Genomic DNA, 21,556 nt, shown 5'->3' on the forward strand with positions numbered 1-21,556 from the left:
TCACTCTCTGCTATTCTTCCTGCAGGATTTATATGTTGTTTAGTATCTGTCTCCCCCTATTTGAATGTAAACTCCATGAGAACAAGACCTCTTTTCCTTTATCCCTGTTCTATCTCAAGCTCCTAGAATAGACCATGTACAAAGAAGACACTCAACAAATATCTCTTGACTTCACAAAGGAGGTCATCTATGTAAACTCCTCACCCTGTGCTTAGTGTATAATGGTGCTCTATACATGTCAGCCTCCAAAAGTATAGACAAAACAGGCACTGTGGAGGGACAGCTGTCACTCCCAGACCGAGATCAAAATATTATTCAGTGTTTTTGCACTGCCTGTCACAACCGTGTCAAACACATGTATTTTCTTGTCCTGGAATACGTAAAATCTTCTGACAGTTATTTCAGAAACCCAGCTAAGAGAGTCAGTTTTCTTCCCCAGAAATAGAAATAATCAAAAGCTTTCGAGCCTTAAAAGCAGCTGAAGTTTTACTGGGCAAACCAGGATGGAGGGAGTCATCAGATTCCTCGTGCGGGCAGATCCTCTCTCTTCTTTTTAGCAAACATGCTTTCCCATCTGCTCAAGGAAATAGTTGACTGTGTTCAAAATGTGCTTTTCAATGACAGCAATCCATCTGGGAGTCCACAGTTCGGGGGAATGAATGGCAGTCATTAAAATGTCTCTGACCTGTGGTTTGCCCTTCTCCCACTTCGTGTTGGAAATTTGCACCGTGGGAATGAAAAGGCATCTAACTGTATATCTGACTTCTGCCATGAGGCTCAGCTATAAATAAGGGCTCCTACCTATTAGAGACCGGGTCATTCGTTCATCTAATAAAATGAGAGAATTGTCAGATAAGACCTTTGTAAGGAGGAATCATCATCAGAGTTCTTATTTGCAAACAAAGGAATCTACTCCAGCTACTTTAAAGAGGAAGAATGTATTAAAGGGTATTAGTGGTGCACGGCTCCCCAGGATGGGCCAGTGCTTTGGTTTCAAATGCCACGCCACCAAGAACGATGCCCAAACCATACACCCCTGCAAAGGTACACTGATGTGCGCTGACCAATGGTAGTGGGGACTGATGCTCAAAACTGCACTCTGCTTTCCTTGAAAAGCCAGTTGCCCCGTCAACAGTCTCTCCAAAAGCTAGAGTCTCATTGGTTCCCCACTTCCTCACATTGCTCATTTCCATCTTGAAGTCTCAGGCAGGTGCGTTGCCTCTGAGGGCTAGAGCCTAGGTAAAACGTCTGCACCCGGCCACAGAGGAAGCTGGGAGAGCAGCTTAAGTCTTTCACTTTGGGGCCTGGGTCTCGTGAACATAGAGAACATGTGACAAATAACACCCCCAGAAAGTGCCATCTGAGCTGAGAACCAAAGGATGAGAGGGAGTCAGCCATTAGAAGAGTGAATGAAAGAACCTTCCAGGAAATGGGAACAGCATGTGCAAAGGCCCTGAGGCAAAAAAAAAGGGGAGTTGAGACATTCAGGGAACAGAGAGAAGGCCAGTGACGCTGTAGCCCAGTGTGTGTGTGTGTGTGTGTGTGTGTGTGTGTGTGTGTGTGTGTGGAAGAGGGGCAGGAGTCGAGGCTGGAGAAGTAGCAGGGGCTGGATCCTGCAGAGTTGGGTGGGTCATAGTAAGAAGTATGGATGTAATTTCAGTGCTGTGGGAATCCATTGAAATAAGGGGATGACATGATCTGATTTCCATTTTTTAAAAGAACAGTGTCTTCTGAATATGGAGAATATAATTGAGAGGGGGACAGAAGACCAGTTAGGAGGCTTTGCAGTTGTCTAAGGAAGAGGCAGTGACAGCAGGAGGCGAGAAGCAGAGAGATCTGGAAGGTGTTTTGGAGATGGATATTTCAGAGCTTGCTAATGGATTGGCTTTGGGAGTGGGGAGGAGGGGGAAAATGGGAGGAGTCAAGGATGCATCCCAGTGTGTGGCTTAAGCAGCCGAAGGTGTGTGGGGTTTGTGAGACGGCAAGTGAAGGGTCAGGGGTGGGGGAAAGCTATCAAGTTCAGTTTTGAACTTGTTAACTTTAAGATGCCTGTGAGAAGTGCAAATGGAGATGTCAAGTAGGTAGTTTAAACATGCGAGGCTAGACCAGAGGAGAGGCCAGGGTTAGAGAAAAAACAATTTCTACCCAAGTTTCATGTATTGGTGACAAAATACGGGGACTGCGAGTGAGTGACCACCATGGAGCCATAGGCAAAGGCAGAAAGACATACTAGGCTTGGTTCCAGAAGAGCTAAATTTTCCCACCTACCAGTTATATAAGCTTTGAGCAAATCTGAGTCTCTCTGTTCTTATTTGCAAAATGGGCATCATGACTGGTATTAATTCTTATAGATTCAGTCTAGGTTTAGGAGATGTCCCATAAATTGTTGTCTAGCCATGTCCTGTCAGAATGTTTGCTCATTTTAACCAGAATTTTCCTAATTTCCAGAGCATGGGTACATAAGGGTCATTTAACAATCATGATCCGAATTCCTGCAGCTCATTCCCATACCTGCTGATACCAGACCTGCAAAGCCCACTTCCCTCGCGGCCATTCCAGGGCATCCCCAGATTGAATCTCACGTTGGCTCAAAAGCAGGTTTCCCTGCTACTCTGTCCCATCACAGCTAAGGCCTCAGTGTGCAGAATCTGAGCGGCAGGCTGACACGGGGTGGAATGGTTCCATCTCCTCTGTGCGATGGTAGGAAGGGGGTCCCAGAGGAGTCTTAGTTTACCCCCCAGCCCAGCAATAGTCACCTTGCCTCATATAGTCAGAGGGCGGTTGCTGGTCACAACACAAGAGAGTGGGTGGGAAAGGACTTTGGAGAAAGTCCACCATGTACAGATTTTCTTTGCATATATCCTCCTAGTCCATACAACATCCCTGCACTGCACGGTAGGTAATTATTATCTTTACTTGACTCAAACTGGTGAAAACTTGCCCCAGGCCACACGGCTGACTTCAGATGACGTCAGGTTGCTGTCATTCCGAGCCCTTTCTGCATCATCATGCTGCCTGTCCAACAAATACGAGGGTCTAATAACTTCATCCAAGCCCGTCTCCTTGCATCTATTCTCTGCTCCACGACAGATCGCTCCGAGGCCTGTTAAGAATGAGCATGATGCTTCGCTGTGCCCCGGGAGTGTCTTTTCTCTAACAAGTCCGAGTAACCACTTCAACACTATACAAATCAGTAGCTGTTGGACAACCAGCTGCATGGTGGATGGGGAGTCCTTTCAGCTTTCTTCTTCCCATTCAAATATCATATTCATATAAAAGCAAAGTGAGGATTGTTGAGGCTGGTGGACTGCTTGTCTGCCACTTGGTGGGCCATCTGTTTAACATTGCCAAACTCCTACTCATCCTTAAAGACAGAACAAAAGTGTCTTCTCTCCTTGGAAGCCCTCCAGCTCTGCCCCAAACAGAATCAAGCATTCGCCACTCTGGCTTCCTAGAATACTCTGCTGGTGCTGCTGACTATTAACTGTTCCCCAATATTTGTTGTTTCCTCCCTCTATAAAAAAAAGAGAACCTATAAAATACAGATGACATTTCCTTACCTCCCTTACATCTATGTGTAGCCATGTGACTAAGATCCAGTTAATGAGATTTAAGCAGATGTGCCTTGTAGCCGTTTCTGAGAGCCCTCCTTCAAAAAACAGCTCATGTGACTCCTTCATCTCTTTGTCCTTTTCTCCATTCTGCTGCCTGGAATGTGAACGTGATGACTGGGGCTCTAGTTGCCATCTTGGACCCTAAGAACAAGGGTCCTATCTTAGGAAAGTTGGAACTGAGCTTGAAGAAGTCAGAGTCCCTAAGGACTTATCAGAAATAACATATAGACCCTGAATTGCCTACCTTCAGACTATTATGTGGGAGAGAAGTTTCTACCTAGTTTGAGCCACTATTAATTTTGAGTCTTTGTCACTCACATACAAACCTAATCCTAAGTTACGTTACCTCTCTAATACGTGGTACTTTCCACACCTTAGCATAATTGTCTGTTTACTATTATCTCCCCTGCTAGACTGGGAGCTCCTCTAAGCAGAGATTAGGTTTCAGATTCTGCCCAGTGCCAGACGCATTAGAAGTTGCTCAATGAAATGTTTCCTGAAGGAAGTGCGGTGAGTGATTGCATAAACAACTGTGCAGTGTCAGCGGAGCACTTGCCACGAGCAGCAATGCATGCACTTTGCATGCATTAGCTGACTTAATCCCCATAAGAACCCCACGAGGAAACCACGGCAATCGAGAGGTTCAGTGACTTGCCCGAGATCACCAGCTGTTGAGTGACAGGGCTGGGACTAGACCCCAGTCTGCCTCAGTCCCCAGCTCATGTACTTTCTACATCAGCCACTGCTGTCCCCCGTGCTCCCAGGATGGAGGGCTGAGTTATTGAGCTGTGCCTGAAAGGTCTCCCTCTACGTGTTCCTCTGTTGAGAACAATGATAAATATCTAGGAAATTGCACGTATACTTTTTGTATTCCTCTCACTACCAGTTTTACTAAATTTGTTCTTCTGTGTTTTTGTTTTTTCCTCTCTTGGCATCTTCTGATATGAATTCAACCAATGTGAGAACCTCTTTTGCCCAGAAGAATTCAATGGATGGCTCACAAATACAGAATACCTCAAAAGGTACATTAACCACCTAAAGGAGAAATGTAGGCTTTTGATTTAATTATCATCTCCAGAACTGTAGTTTCTTGGGTTTTTTGGAACCTAATCTGCCACCCTCATTTGCACCTGTGGTTCTAGCCTTGGGCCTTGACATCAAGCAATATCTTAGGAGAAGACACAATTGTCTTTTCATTTCAGTTACCACTAGTTAAGTTCCACTTTTGTGATAATGAGTTCAGCACAGTGCTAATATCTGTGGGGAAGAGAGATTGTTGGCAATGGAAGAAAATAAATCTAAGATATGATCACTGCTTCTCTCCCCCATCAGAAACCAGCATTTATTGAGTTAGACGCTGATTTGTACCTGGGTGTTAATTTACAAAGGTGACTGAGCGACTACACAGGTCAATGCCATTGAAAGAAAACTTTGTTGCTCTCAGTTCTAGAAACGGGAGGCACAGCTCTCCATGCAGGACCCTGGGAGGGAGCTCCAGTGTTGGTTAGGAGGCAGAAAATGCTACTGAAAGCTCAGCCTCTCTGGACACTGGTGCCAAATCCAATCCCGGGGACAGAGTTTTGGGGGAAGTAGAAAAGGATAGCTGTTGTAGTTTATCTTAGGACAGGGCCGAAAGTAAGCTCAGCACAGCAGTAGAGGGCTGCCGCTCGCTCAGGCAAAACAGCGCCGTCTGTCCTGCTGTGGTAGCTTTTATTAAAGCATTATCTAGGTTTACATTTTAAGACTTGTTTTCTTAACATTCCAGAAATGCCAAAGCAGCAACCTTTGTTTCTATTAATTATACAAGCAATAATTGGCTTTCTTGAGAACCTGCCGTGCTTCGTCCTTGAGCGCGAGAACAGCACAAAGTTCCCACCATTATTTTGATTATACTGAAGTAGCACAAGGACATTTCCTTGCGTTCCCACCACTCTGTTTATACTGAGGACATCTCATGGATCAGTGCCCAAAGCACTCAATGTTTTTTTGTAGGCCCCCGGTTTGTTGGGGGGGCGCTCAAAGCATTTAGAACTGTTTACAGTTCTGGCTTATTCGCTAGCCCCCAGTTTGTTGGGGGGGGCGCTCATGGGTTACGTCTCCTTTCCATGTCCTCAGTTGTTCCACTACAGATAGCTTTATTGCTTTGCCAGGCAAAGGGGGACACACTGGGCTTGTGCCTCATAAAAGCTATGTGACCCCACCCCAGAGGATTTGATGAGGGGTTTTATAACAGTGGTTCAAAGGTGGGGTCCTGACAAGATTAGTGTGTGTGCAGGGCTCGCCCCCCCCCCCCCTTATTCTTGTCTCAGGTGGTTTCTTGTCTGCTCCTCCCTTGATTAGCAACTGTTTGAATCCACCCTTTGGAACTCAGGGAAGGTCATGGAGGCTGGCGTCTTGCCTACAAGAAATGGTGGACAAAAGGAGGCCTCCGTGCCCAGCCTCCACTTGGTTTCAGGGCCTGGGAGCCCCACAGGGCCCCGCTCGGTTTCAAAAGGAGCAAGGGGAAAGCACAGGCCACAGCCCTTACTGGGATTTCCTTGGGAAAGGCAAGACACGACAGGGTAAACCACTTAGGATTGGCTATATTGAATCATTCCGGTGGGCTTTGGAGTATAAGGGCTGTCCCTAGTTGTCTGGCACCTGGGCCTGGGCTGATTTAAGCCAGGGGAAATATTGGCTTGGTGTGAGAGTTAGATAAAGGAGGTAGTTCAGAGTATGGGCTCTGGATCATGGAGGAGGTGTAAACGACTTTGGCCATTAGTTTGGCCCTGTAATTAATGGATGCCAAAGAGGCGAGTATAGAACCTGAGAAACCTGAGTTAGAACATAAACACGTAAGTATCATTCTAGACCATTTCACACATGCCATCAGTATTTGAAAAAAGTTAAGCAATCCTCTTTCTTGATGGAGAAATGGAGAAGTACGTGAATTACATCTCAATAAAGCTGTTAAAAAAACCCAAAACTTGGGGGCCGCTCATTGAGAGGTATAGAGGGGATTCCAAATAGAGGGAAGTATTTGTGGGAGACTTTGCAAGTCCCCAAAATATACATATATAGACCTATGAGTCAAAGAGGAAGTATCAAGAGAAATTAGAAAATAGTTTGAACTGAGTGAAAAGGAGACCTTTTTCCCTAAAATGACCATTTAATGCTGTAGAGTTCCGTCTGTGTCCTGGGCATCCCACAAATGTTTTAGATAGAGTGTTTTTATCTTTATTCAGTTTGTGTTGTTTCTACTTTGTAACTATCATAAATAATGCTGCTGTGAACATTCATGTACAAGTTTTTGTGTAGACATATGTTTTCATTTCTCTTGGGTGTATGTATACCTAGGGTGGAATCGCTGGGTCATATGTTCAACATTTTGAGGAAATGCCAAACAGCATTCCGAAGTGATTATCGTACATAGTTTAAAGAATGTAAGAGGAGGAAAATACAGTATTATATTTACTCTATATAACCAGATAGATTTATAATATATATTATATATTTACTACATATATTGTACTTACTATATATAACCAGATATTTACAGTTCCTGTTGCTTTTCCTTCATTCCTGAAGTTCCAAGTTTCCCTCTGGTATTATTTTCCTTCTTACACGCCCCCTCCCAAAAGAAAACCCTTCACTTAAAATAAGCCTGCTGGCAATGAATTCGCTTAGTTTTCTTTCTTCTGAGAATGTCTTTATTTCACCTTCATTCTTTTTTCTTTTTTTAATGGCCTACTCACAAGACTGCCTTTATTTTTTTTAACATCTTTATTGGAGTGTAATTGCTTTACAATGGTGTGTTAGTTTCTGCTTTATAACAAAGTGGAGCAGCTATACATATACATATATCCCCATATCTCCTCCCTCTTGCGTCTCTCTCCCACCCTCCCTATCCCACCCCTCTAGGTGGTCACAAAGCACCGAGCTGATCTCCCTGTGCTATGTGGCCGCTTCCCACTAGCTATCTATTTTACATTTTCACCTTCATTCTTGAAGGATATTTTTTTCTGGTTATAGAATTCTGGGTCGAAAGTTCTTTCCTTTCCACACTTTCAAATGTTGTTCCACAGCTTCTGGCCTCAAGGGTCTGATGAGAAATCCACAGTCATTTAAATTCTTGTCCCCCTTTTGTGTCAAGCATTTCTCTTAGACTGCCCTCAAGTTGTCTTGCCTTTCAGCTGGTTGTTAGGATGTGTAGGGCATGGGTTTCTTTGACTTTGACTTGACTGGGGTTTGCAGAGCTTCTTGAAACCGTAAGTTTATGTCTTTTGCCAAATTTGGGAGGTTTTTCCATTTTTTTTTGGTAGCACACTCTCCTTTCGTTTTAGGACTTTGATGAGACAATGTTAGACCTGTTGATATTGTCCCATAGGTCCCTGAGGCTCTGTTCATTTTTTCTGGTCTTTTGTGTCTACACTGTTCAGATTGTGTATGTAATAAAAATACAGATTTGATCTTTGTCCCCAGGTCCTGGCACAGAGCTCCTAAAACCCTTGGGATTTCCTGAGTGATGGGAATGTCTTTTGTTATTCATTATTAGCATCTTCCAGCCACACCTGAGTATATCCTAATATAGTGACCCAGGTTGGGGCCTTAGGTAGCTTCAGGATAGGACCCAGAAAGACCAAAACATGAGGGACTTCCCTGGTGGGCCAGTGGTTAAAAATCCACCTTCCAATGCAGGGGACACGGGTTTGATCCCTGGTCAGGGAATAAGATCCCACATGCCGCAGGGCAACTAAGCCCGCGCACCACAACAGCTGAGCATGTGGGCCACAACTATAGAGCCTGCGTGCTCTGCCCACACACCACAACTAGAGAGGAGCCCATGCCCTGCAAGGAAGAGCCTGCGCACCACAGTGGAGGATCCCGCGTGCCGCAACGAAGACCCAAGGCGGCCAAAAATAAAAATAAATATTAAAAAAAACACAAGACCAAACATGATTAGAGGGTGGGAACTTTCAGCCTCACCCCTCCCAGCCTCCAGGGAGGAGAGAGAGACTGGAGACTGAGTTATAGAAACTCCTGAACAATGTGATTTGGTGAACTGCCAGGTCGCTGAACACACTGATGTGCTGGGAAGGTGATGTGCCTGAAGAGGGCATGGAAGGTCCGTGCTCCAGCCCACATACCGTGCCCTATGTCTCTCTTCCATTTAGTTGTTCCTGAGTCGTGTCTTTCATACTAAACCTGTAATAGTAAGCATAGCACTTTCCTGAGTTCCATGAGCCATTCTACTGAATTATTGAACCCAAGGGGGTCATGGGAACCCCCAAATTTATAGTTAGCTAGATAGAAGTATGGGTGGCATTTGACACTGGTGCTTGAAGTGGGGACAGTCTTGTTGGATTGAGTCTTTTAACTAGTGGGATCTGACACTAATTCCAGGTAGATTTGAAATTGAATTAAATTGTTAGACACCCAGTTTATTTCAGAGAATTGGAGAACTGGTGTGGAAAACCACACATATGATATTAGAAAACACACAAATTGGATAATTTTTATTGATCTGTCTTCAAGTTCATTGTCTCCTTCCTCCATCACCTCCGCTCTGGTATTGATCCAATCCAGTGAATTTTTTATTTCAATTATCGTATTTTTCAGTTGTAAAATTTCTATTCAGTTCTCTGTCATAGCTTCTATTTCTCTGCTGAGACTTTCTATTTTTTCATTTATTTCAGAAGTATTCACCCTTACTGCTTAAAGCACTGTTATAATAGCTGCCTTAAAGCCTTTGTCTGATGATTTCAACATCTGAGTCATTTCAGGATTGGTGACGCCGATTGTCTTTCTTCCTTGAGAATTTATCAGATTATTCTGCTTCTTTGTAGGTTGAGTAATTCTGGATTCTATTCTGGATATTTTGAATATTTTGAGTCTTGTTTAAATGTATGAAGCATGTTGGAGTGTTTTGTTTCCTTTGTTTTAGCAGGCAATTCACCCAGTTAGGCTCAGGTCATAAGTTTTGTAGATTGTGGTTTCAATGTTAGTTCAGTTTTCAAAACTTTTGCAGTGCTATTTTGATCTGTCCTAGATGTGTGCTACCCGGGGACCACATTTGAGACTTGAGAAGTGATCTTCCCTGTAGTTCAGTTCTCAAAGCCATCTGTTTAGGGTCAGACACACATTTATATGTGCAGCTCAGGGGTGAGCACATGCATCCGTACCCAATTATTTAGGATTCCTTTCTTGAGCTCTCTCCTCTCTGTAATTTCCCCCATATATACATATACAGAGAGAGGGAGAATTTTTAGCAGTTCCTTACTGCAGTTCTCTTGGTAAGTGCCCTTGGTTTTCTATGAATGTCTTTATTTCATCTTTCTTCTTAAAGGATAGTTTTGCTGGGTATACACATTTACCTTAATGCTTTGGTGATTTCATTCCACTGTCATCTTCTAGCTTCCATTGTTACTGTTGAGAACTCTGCAGTCATTCTAATTGTTGTCTGTTTATAGATAATCTGTTGTTTCTCTCTGCCTGTCTTTAAGATATGCTCTATTAACCTTCTACAGAAGAACCATAACTTTATGCAAGAGTTGGATATTTTTTTCTGTTTTAATCACAACACCTTTCCTGATTCTGCTTAGCATTTTTAAAGCCTTTAGGCTCCTTCTTCCTTATTCTGGGACCATACTGTATTGTACAGAGAATTCTGTCATGGCACATTAGTTAGTGTTACACTTATCATTTACCTGTCTTTTTTTCTTACTAAGCTGTGAGTTCCTTGAAGATAGTCTACTTCCAGCACCTAGCACGGGCCCAGCACATAGTTAGGCTCAGCAAAATGTTGGATGGATGGATAGAAGGATGGGCAGATAGATTAGTAAATGGACAAATGTATGGCCACAAGTGTACATCTGGCTAAAATGCAAGTGAAATTCTATGAATTTACCTGAGTGACTTCCTCTAGCATCTCCCAATGATCTGAATATACCCAGGCATTTTCACATTAATAGAAAGCTGAGGTCTACCATATGCTCTTTCTCATCATAGCTGAGAAGCCCTATTGATCATTTTTTGTCCATATTGCATTGACAGAGCATAATTATCAGACTCTGGTCTTGAGGAAAGCAACACAACAAGTCAAAAGGATATCTGCGGCAAGAAAACTTGAGAATATGCTTCCTAAGCCGGTGAGCACGTGATTGCAAACTTAATAGCAGAGATGATTTAAAGGGGGCTAGGAGATCTGGCTACAAGAGCTAGCTCTGTGAAGATGTCAGGGTAAGAACTGGGGTATTTCTGATTGTAGACTTGGGTGAAACAGTAAGGAAATCTCGTAAGGGTAATTACTGACTGAGGTAGGCACAAGTTGAGTGAGAATCTTGCCTGGATTTCTCCAGGATTTAAATTACTTGCTTGAAACTCAAGAGCCTGGGTGTAATGGAAAGAGAAGAGTCTCAGTTTTCTACTCTATGAAATGGGGACAATAATTCCTAGGTCCTGGTGTTCTTATGAGGTTTACCTGAGGTAGTGATGATAATTAACATGTAATGAACACTTACTCACTACATGTCAGGTGCTATACTAAACCTGTGCATACAGTGTATTTTATTTTACTGTTACAGTCGTTTGAGATCATTACTCCTGCTTTTCTTCAGTTTATTAGTGAGGAAAGTGATGCTCAGAGCAGGTAACTAATTTGTCCAAATTCACAAAGCAAATAAGTGGTAAAGCCAAGACTTGCACGCAGATCTGCCTGACTCTGAGCCTGAGCTCTTACCCTCTGAGCTTTGCCACCAGCACAGCCCCCAGAACACAAGAGGCGAAGGATTACGGTGTGTTCTCTCCTCTTCTCCTCCCCTCCTGCAAATCTTCCCTACAAACCTCGGTGCATGGTAGTTTATATCAATGGCAAGTTCAGTCTTATGTAGTGGGAAGAGGCCCTTAGGACCCTGAACAGGGCAAGAGGCTTTGGGGCTTCCCCAAGCCACCAACTAGCAAGGAAGTCAGGCCATAGAATTTGGATCAAGTATAGCAAGTATTGTAGACAATTTCTTTCTTTCCTTCTTTCTTTCTTTTTTTTTTTTTCTTTTTTTTGGCTGCGCCGTGAAGCTTGCAGAATCTTAGTTCCCCGACCAGAGATTGAACCCAAGTCCTAGCCATTGGACCACCAGGGAATTCCCTGTAGAAGATTTCTTCAATGTTCTTCGTTTCTCCATAATTATTCCACTGCCTATTTCCCCTCAGCATTTAGCAGTGAAACTTTTGAGAAGTAGCAGGGCCTGGTGGAAAAGACAGACAGACGTGAGTTCAAATCTTGGTGCTGCATCTATCTCCTCAGCTGTGTTACTTGAGTGAGTTGTTTAACTCTACTGACCTTCTTCTGTAAAATGGGGGAAATAAAGCCCAGCAGTGTTACGGCGCTTACCGCTGACGAGGATCGTGGGGCTGCTCTAGAGATAGAGACAAGGAGATGAGTAGTCACGTCCTACTCTGGGATCTGTCCTGGTGGGGTGGTGAAGCCCAGCAGTTAGAGTGGATAGTGGCAGAGTTTAACAGGAGTGGAAAGCAGCTGAATGGCCTGTGAATGGCCTGGCAGACACATGGAAGGGAGATGCGTCAGTGAGCTATTCACCGGGGGTGGGGGTGGGGGGCCTTCTAGATGTTCCTGACAGAAGAGCCAACACGTGACTCTACCACTTTAAGAAGCACAGCACTGATACAATCTGCTGCCCATTCTTTTTTTTTTTTTTTTTTGCGGTAGGCGGGCCTCTCACCGTTGTGGCCTCTCCCGCTGCGGAGCACAGGCTCCGGACACGCAGGCTCAGCGGCCATGGCCCACGGGCCCAGCCGCCCCGCGGCATGTGGGATCCTCCCAGACCGGGGCACGAACCCGTGTTCCCTGCATCGGCAGGCGGATCCTCAACCACTGCGCCACCAGGGAAGCCCTATTTATTTATTTATTATTATTATTTTTTAATACCATAGTTTTTATTGAAAAAATTTTTGCCTGTGGTAAAACCAAACAGTATTAAAGGATATGTAACAAAAAGTTAATCTCTCGGGCTTCCCTGGTGGTGCAGTGGTTGAGAGTCCACCTGCTGAGGCAGGGGATGCGGGGTTCATGCCCCGGTCCGGGAAGATCCCACATGCCGCGGAGTGGCTGGGCCCGTGAGCCATGAGCGCTGGGCCTGTGTGTCCGGAGCCTGTGCTCCGCAGCGGGAGAGGCCACAACAGTGAGAGGCCCACGTACCACACACACACACACACAAAAAGTTAATCTCTCTTCCACGCCAGACCCTATGCCCCCTCCCCAGGGGCGAATCAAGTTTTTCCTTATATCCTTCTAGAAATTTCTGATGCATGTCAAGGAATATAAACCAGTTTTTTAAAACAAAAATTGGTATAATATATACACCATTTTGCACTTTGCTTTTTCAACCTAGCATATAATAGCTAACAATTATTGAATGCTTATATAGCAAACATTGTTCTAAACACATCATACGTGTTAATTCATTTAATCCTCACACAACCCTAAGAGAAGTAGGTTTTATTTATTATCTCCATTTTATGGATCAGAAAACTAAGGCTCAGAAATATTCAGTATCTTGCCCAAAGTCAAATAGCTAGTAAGTGGTAGAGCTAAGATTTTTTTAAAAGCTATAATTCACATACCATAAAAATCAGCATTTTAATGTAAAATTCAGTGGTTTTTAGTATAGTCACAAGGTTCTATAATTATCACCACTATCTACTTCCAGAACATTTTTATCACCCAAAAAAGAAACCCCATACTCATTAGCAGTCACTCCCCAGCCCCCTCTCCCCGCTGCCTCTGGAAACCACTAATATAGTTTTAGTTTGTATGAATTTGACTATTCTGGACATTTCGTATAAATGGGAATCATATAATATGTGGCCTTTTGTGACTGATTTCCTTCACTTAGCATAGTGTTTTCAAGATTTATCCATGTTGTAGCATGTGTCAGTATTTCACCTTTTTATGGCTGAATAATATTCCATTATATGACTATACCAAACTTTGTTTATCCATTTACTAGTTAATGGACATTTAGACTGTTTCCGCCTTTTGGCTATTATGAATGACATGGCTTCTATGAACATTTATGTACAAATTTTTGTGTGTACATATGTGTTCTATTCTCTTGGATATGTACTACCTAGGAGTGGCATTGTTGGGTTATATGGTAAGCCTACGTCTAACTTTTTGAGGAACTGACAAACGTTTCCACAGAGCCTGTACCATTTTACATTCCCTCCAGCAACATACAAGGGTTGCAATTTCTCCACATCCTTGCCAACACTTATTTTCCATTCTTTTTGGTATAGTTATCCTAGCTGGTATGAAGTAGTATCTCATTGTGGTTTTCACTTCCATTTCCCTAATGACTAATGATACTGAGCATCTTTTCATGTGCTTATTGGCCAGTTGTATATCTTCTTTAGAGAAATGTCTGTTCAAATCCTTTGCCCATTTTTAGATTAAGTTTTTGTCTTTTTGTTGTTGAGTTGTAAGAGTAGAGCCAGGATTTTAACCCAAGCAGTGTGACTCCAGACCCCATGTTCTAAATCAGACTCTGTACTGATTTCAACATATCTTAGAGAGTATTCCGAATGAAAGCACATACAGAGCTATCACAATCTTATTTCATGGTTGCACCTGTATTCTATAATTCATTAACCATTTTCCTATTCGTGGACATGTATGTGCTCCCAGTCTTTGCTATTATAAACACTGCTGTCTTGAACATCTCGGTATTTGTGTGTTTCTTGTCTCATATGTACAAGTATACATGTAGGAAGAATTCCTAGAAGTAGAATTCCTAAATCAATTGTATATCTTGAATTGCTCTCCAAAGAAGTTGTACCAATTTCTATTCTCACCAGCAGCATGTGAGAGACTATCCACGTACCTTTGCCAATGTTGTACATTATCAAATTACTTGTTGCCGTTGCGATGAGGGGAAAATGCTATGTTATAATTGTTTCAATATTAACTATTTAATTATAAGTGAAGTTAAATCTATTTCCCTATAGTTATAATCCTTTGGAATTTCTATTTCCGTGAAATGCCTCTTCATGTCCTTTGGTTTTGTTTTTGTTTTTTTCTATTCTTAGTAGAACTATTTCTGTTTCTAAGGTTCTTAGTCTTCTGCTCATTTTTGATTTGCAGAAGCTCAATTCTTAGTCATATATTTGGCAAAAAATGTTTCCTATTTAACCTTTTTACTTTAATTACGGTATTTTATTCTAGAAAATTGAAAATTTTATACAGACATGTTTATTGGTCATCTCTTTTACGGCTTCTGGATTTCATTTCCTACTAAGAAAGATCTTTACCACTCCAAGATCTTATGAAACATTCTCTCCCATTTTTTTCCCCAATGTTTTTATATTATCACCTTTTTTTTTTTTTTTTTTTTTTTTTTTTGGCGGTACGCGGGCCTCTCCCTTTGCGGAGCACGGGTTCCGGACGCGCAGGCCCAGCAGCCATGGCTCACGGGCCCAGCCACCCCGCGGCATGTGGGATCTTCCTGGACCAGGGCACAAACCCGCGTCCCCTGCATCAGCAGGCAGACTCCCAACCACTGCGCCACCAGGGAAGCCCTATTATCACCTATTTTTAATAAAAAACTTTACTCGCATAACCCAGACGTCACCAGCGGTTACTCTGCTCCTTTGAATTGAATTAAAGTTGGTTCAAGCATTTGTTATATGATTTGTTTGGAGCCTCATACCCTCCCCCAAATATCTGAACTCTGGGGACTTATGTCTTCTATGGCACCGAGCTCCTCTTCTGTCCTGCATGTGCTGTGCACGTACCACCTCTTCCCTTGATTTTCACAAAAACTGCTCACACAAGGCCTGTGTGGGTGTGTTGTGTATATAGAAAACTTTACTAAGTTTAGAGAGGTGGGAAGAAGGGGGACCATATCACAGTAATGCAAAGACCTTTCATGTGTGTTGCCCTTCTTAAAATCCTTTAGTCATCCCACAGTTTGCAAGACCATCCTCTGGAGTCGTGTGCCCTTTCCTCCCTCTTCTTTCCCCAAACTCCTGCTCACCTCCAATGTAGAGCAATGCAGCTCTCACTCTGCCTTTGGCTCTAATCTTTGTTTTCCTGAGAAAGGACAGTCCCCTCCCTCTGGTGTATTCTGGTACTAGCAAAGTCAGTTTTTTGCCATCCCTCTACACTAGGAATAGAAGGAGACCTCGGTAACTTGATAAAGTCATTAGCATCAAAGAACCTACAGAACAGTGGGACAGTGGAGGTGTCTGGCTTAACACCAGGATCAAGCAAAGGACACCCATCATTCCACCTCCCTTTGAAGTTGTTTCGAATCAGGGCATCCAACTTCAGGGCTCCCTTACCTCCCTAGGCCTCGAAGGATTTTCCTTACTTTCTTACAAGCTCCTTCATTCATTTAAAAGGATTTTTAAATATTTTTCTAGCATTTTTTAGGTGTTTTGTCATGAGTGTAGGATATTCTATCAAATTTTAATGGCATACACTGAAGACCTGGCAATTTCACTTCTAAGAATCTATCCTGTAGAAATGTTCATACAAGGCCATCCCTAACAGCATTAATCTGTACCAGCAAAAACTGAGGAAAATTAACATTTCAGTAGATAAATAGGTAAACTGTGAAATGCTCATAATGCAGATACTCTGTTGCTGTTAAGACAGATTTATACCTTATCATATGAAAGAATGAAAGTCAACAATGTCTAAAATTAATACATCAAGAGAATACTATAGGCAATATACTTAGATACTGATGAGTGAGAAATTAAAGTAATAAAACATGGTGTATAGTATGATTCTGTTTTTATTTTTGAAATACATTTTTGGTATAAAGTCATTATGTGCTTATAAAAAGGTTTGGAAGGATACACGGAAAAACATTAATAGTATTTATTCCTAGAAAATGCAAGTGAGGTTGGAGACTCATCTTCTACTATATACATTTATACGTTGTATGAATTTTTCACAAAGAACATAAATTTATTTTGTAAAAAAATAAACAAATAAATGTTTTCCCTCTCAGAGATAGCAGAAAAGGATATGTAAATGTCAAAACAAAGAACTTTTTAAAAAGATATACAACTGGCCCAGAATAAGGAGGAGGATGGTCCCACTTCAGATGGTCCCATCTAACATGTGTTCAGGGAGAGGGACCAGGCCGGAGAGAAAGAGGGTCCAGGAGTCACTGAAGGCACTGAAGATGTTTAGGTTGGAGAAGCAAGACTTAGAGAAGATGTGAGGGCTCTCCTCAATTTTTTTTTTTTTTTTTTTTTTTTTTTTTGACCACGCTCTGCGGCTTGCAGGATCTTAGTTCCCCGACCAGGGATTGAACCTGGGCCCGGCAGTGAAAGCTCAGAGTCCTAACCACTGGACCGCCAGGGAATTCCCTCCTCAAATATTTTAAGGACTGTTATGTAACACACAGTCTGGAGGGAGATGGGTTGGAATTACAGAGAGTCAGATTTTTATCTAGAGGAAGAAGGAACTTCATAGGAGTCCAAGCTGCTGTCATTTTAAACCAGCTCTACCCTCCGGCTTGGCTGCAGACTGTCTCCTGGTTCCTGTTCCACTCTGGCTCTCAAACCATGTCATTCCTCTTGCCAGGTCTCTGATGCCAACCCCTTTACTCTAGCTTCTGCTCTGCTTTCTACCTGCCTCTTGGAGCTGAGGTTCCAGAATGACTCTCCTCTTGCCTAGTGGCTTGTCTTTGCCCAGTGCTATGGCCCTGAGCCAGCCCTTTCCCTGGGAGGAGAAACCGGATGCTTACTGACAGTGGAACTGGATGTTTCAGGAGGGAGTGTATTCCTTGTTTCCAGAGTTAGGGAAGCAAAAATGGGCAAGTACCTACTGAGAATATTATTGAAATGATGTGTATCAGTTGGGATTCTTTGCTTACAAGTAACAAAATATGCCAACTTGAGCAAACACTGCAAGAACATTGAGTAGCTAGCTGAACAGTGTGAAAATCGGTCCAGGGACCAGGAGGAGAATCAAGGCAGTTGCAACCCTTGAACCAGCTTTTCAAGGTGACATCTCTGGTATGGTTGAACCCCCATGTGTTTTCAGTCTATATTTCACCCCACTCAGGACTCAAAATCCCAGAAACCGGAGTTTTGATTGACCAAACTTATCCCATGTGCTCTGGCTCTAACTGGGTGGATGAGAGAAAGGCTCTGGCTGGCAGAGCCTACAAAGGCTTCCAAGCCTCGCTCCTGTGGCTCACATGGGGAGCAAGACATTTGATTTAAAGTCCTTCAAGCAGTAGAGGGCAAGTAAACTCCCCCAAACACACAAGAATTGGGGGTTGTTAGCAGAAGGAGAATGGGTACTGGGCAACTGAAAGAACAGCACTTGAATAAATGTGGAACTAGATTAGTGGTTCTAGATCTTTGGACTTTTCTAGACTTGGAAAAACTTTTTTTTTTTTCACTAAATAAGTTCATTTAAACAAAATGACTGCTATCTGGTATCATCATCATTTCATAAAAGAAAGGTCATTAATATAAAAAAAGTAGAAAGACAATCTCAGAATAAAAGAGAGTCCATAAGTGAATAAATTTCCTTTAGGTCATGGAATTCCCTGTTGGTGCAGTGGTTAGGACTCCATGCTTCCACTGTAGGGGCACAAGTTCGATCCCTGGTCAGGGAACTAAGATCCTACAAGCTGCGTGGCGGTAGCCAAAAAAAAAAATTACTTTAGGTCAGATTTATTACAATGTTTTGTTTTTGTTTTCTTTTTGCGGTATGCGGGCTTCTCACTGTTGGGGCCTCTCCCGTTGCGGAGCACAGGCTCCGGACGCGCAGGCCCAGCGGCCATGGCTCACGGGCCCAGCCACTCCGCAGCATGTGGGATCTTCCCGGACCGGAGCACGAACCCGTGTCCCCTGCATCGGCAGGCAGACTCTCAACCACTGCGCCACCAGGGAAACCCTACTACTACCATGTATCTTTCCTTGTTTCCCTCATTTTGCTGGAGACCATTGAACACAGACTGGCCCGCATTTGGAGATGGGCTTTTAGGAATCATTGGACTAAATGATCTATAGGTGCTCTACTAACCCCAAGTTTCTGTGATTCCAGTGGGATCTTGCTATAGAATAGTGGTTCTCAACTGGGGACAGTTTTGCACCCTAGGAGACATTTGGCCATGCCTGGAGACATTTCTGGTTGTCACAGCTGGGGGTGAGGGGTAGAGTACTACTAGCATCTCTTGGGTAGAGACCACGGAGGCCACTCGATGTCCTGCAATGCACAGGACAGTCTCCCACAACAAATCTGGCCCCAAATGTCAAAGTGCCAAGGTTGAGAGACCCTGCTATCCATAGAGGAAATCTCATTAAGCAATTGAAATGAATAGGACAGAGAAGAGTGTGGTTAGGTGCCGCTGCAGCCTTCACTCGTGAGACAGAATTTTTGTCTCGTTAGATTATAACCGCTTCGTCCAAATAAAACGTATTTTTAAAAAAATACAAAAGAAGCACAGAATCACCACTGACATTTTGGAAAAAGGCAGAGGAATATAAGGAAGGGAAACAGATTACTCTCAGCCCCTGCCTGTTCTCTTTCCTGATCTCTGTTTCCTCTTGGTTGTCTATTAGCATCTCAAATACAGCACATCCAAAACAGACCTCTTGATTTTCCTGCCCTGTCAGCGTCTTCCCACATCTTCCCAGCTGGGAAACTGGCACCTAACCCTTTAGAGTCACCCTTGACTCCTGTCTTTCTCACACCTACATCGACTCCATCAGCAAATCCTGCCAATTCTGCTCTCATAGTATGTTGCAGGTTCCATCACTTCTCACCCCTCCCCATTCCCAACCCCAGCACTGCCTCAACCACCGCAGAGGCTCCCAAGTGCTCTTCTAGTGTCCACGCTTACCCACTGCAGTCATTTCTCCACACATCAGTTAAACTGATCTTTTTTTGTTTTTCATTTGTATTTTTTGGCCGTGCCACGTGGCATGTAGGATCTTAGTTCCCCAGCAGGGATTGAACCCACACTCCGTGCATCGAAATCACAGAGTCTTAACCACTGGACCGCCAGGAAAGTCCCAGTTAAAGGGATCTTTAGAAAAAATTAATCAGATGTGCCCCAGCTCAAAACCTTCCAGTGGCTTCCATCACACTTCGAAAATCCTAACTTCTTCCTGTCGCCCAAAGACCCTGCTCCTTCTTCAGCCTCATCATTTGTTCTCATTTGAGCCGTGCAGGCCTGGTTTCTGTCCCTCAGCCACACCAAGCTCCTGTCTGCCTTGGGGTCTCCTGCACTTGCTGTCCCCTTTGCCTGGAACATCGCCCAGATCTTCCTTCCATCATTCAGGGTCTGCCGCGATCACTCCTCCTCAGGGCAGTCCTCCCTGACCTCCCCATGGAAAAGATCCCTCTCCTCCCCAGTCTCCCATCCCACCACCCACACCCCCTGCCCTACTTGATTCTTACCTAAAGCCCTTATTATTCCATAGTATCATGTTGATTTGTTTATTGTTTTTCTCTCAGCTATGATACAAGCTCCGTGAGGGCTGGAATTCGTCTTATTCTTGGCTGAAAGGCCAGTGTCTAGATCAGTGTGTATACGCAGTAGTCACCCAGTAAATATTTGCTGAACGAATTGCTAACATTTTGGTAACTACACTTCTAGTCTCTTATCTACCTTTTTTTTGGTTGATTGATTTCATATAATTATATTCATTTTATATAAAATATATAATATTATCTACCTAATTTTGTATCTTGAGTTTTAAAATTACTGTTATATCTGAAACAATGTCTTAGTACCAACTCTTCATAAACAATTTAATAGTGGCGTACTGTTCCTTTGGGTAGAGATGTCAACAGCTCCTTGAACATTTAGGTGGTTGTAACCTTTTGCTGTAGTAATTGTCACTGCAGTAAACATTATAGTGCCTGAATCTGTTTTTCTTGTGGGTAATTTCCTTAGGATAGCATCCTAAAACTGGAGTTACTAGATAAAGGATATGAGTACCTTTACATTTCTTAATATGTGCTGTAAAAATGATAATATCCTTTATTTTTTTTCCTATCTCTTTCCTACTCAGTCTTACCCTGCCTGCAAAAGCCCTGAGATGACTTCAAACCTCTTCAACATTTATGGGAAGAGCCCTCTGATTGTGTACTTCCTCCTGAACTACGCCTCTCTGCAGCAGCCTGGCAGAGACGTGTTGATGGTCAGGAGGGAAAAAACCAAGACCATCCCATATCCTTTCCACCGTGGGCTGGGCACACATTACTCCAGGCCCCTGCTTCCTCTTCCCAGAAGCAGGGGTGAAGAGACAGGCATCCAGCCCTTAGCACAGCACCTGCCACATAGTAGGGGCCCATCAAGGGTGACCATTGTTGCGAGCTTACGGGTCGGAATCTTGCTCATTTTAATTCCAAATCTGCCTCGTGCACTGGCTGAGTGGGACCCTGGGCAAGTCGAATTTCCCTGTGTGCAATAATCTCTTCCTTTCTACCAGAAAGAATGGACTACTTAGGGACTCTAACATATTTTGCAACTCAGTAATGCCTCCTAGATGCTCACTGACCCCACAGTATATATTGATCAGGAATTTTGGTGTCTAGGGGTATGTTTCTTCCAGCACCCTCCTCACACACACCCCTCCCCAGACCCATCAGCAAATTCTTGGCCCTCATGACATTTATCCTAAAAATATGGTAAAAAGCTCAGATCTTAAGAAAACAGGTGTGATATGCGTTGGTGTCCTGAGTCTTAACAGTTTACCGTAGAGGGTCAGAACATGGAATCAAATAGACCTGGATTTAGGAACCAACTCACCTGCTCACCAGCTGAGTGATCTTAGACAAGTTCCAGCTTCTCTCTGAGCCTCATTTTTTTCATCTATAAGATGGAGATGAGAGTACCCGCCTCATAGAGTTGTGATGCAGAGAACAGGCACAACACCAGTAAAGGCTTAGTTAGCATAGTGCCCGGCAG

General features: G+C 43.3%; 1 protein-coding gene across 1 annotated transcript in view; it reads left to right on the forward strand.

Moving 5' to 3' along the window:
• Positions 1-21,556, forward strand: part of FAM227A (family with sequence similarity 227 member A) — an 89,386-nt gene that overhangs the window by 44,078 nt on the left and 23,752 nt on the right. The window contains exons 14-15 of the mRNA XM_079936542.1: positions 10,647-10,741; positions 20,658-20,786. Coding sequence (XP_079792668.1) covers positions 10,647-10,741; positions 20,658-20,786 — 224 coding nt within the window. The remainder of the gene's footprint in view (positions 1-10,646; positions 10,742-20,657; positions 20,787-21,556) is intronic.

The sequence above is a fragment of the Stenella coeruleoalba genome, assembly GCF_951394435.1.
Source record: "Stenella coeruleoalba genome assembly, chromosome: 11".
Classification (NCBI taxonomy): domain Eukaryota; kingdom Metazoa; phylum Chordata; class Mammalia; order Artiodactyla; family Delphinidae; genus Stenella; species Stenella coeruleoalba.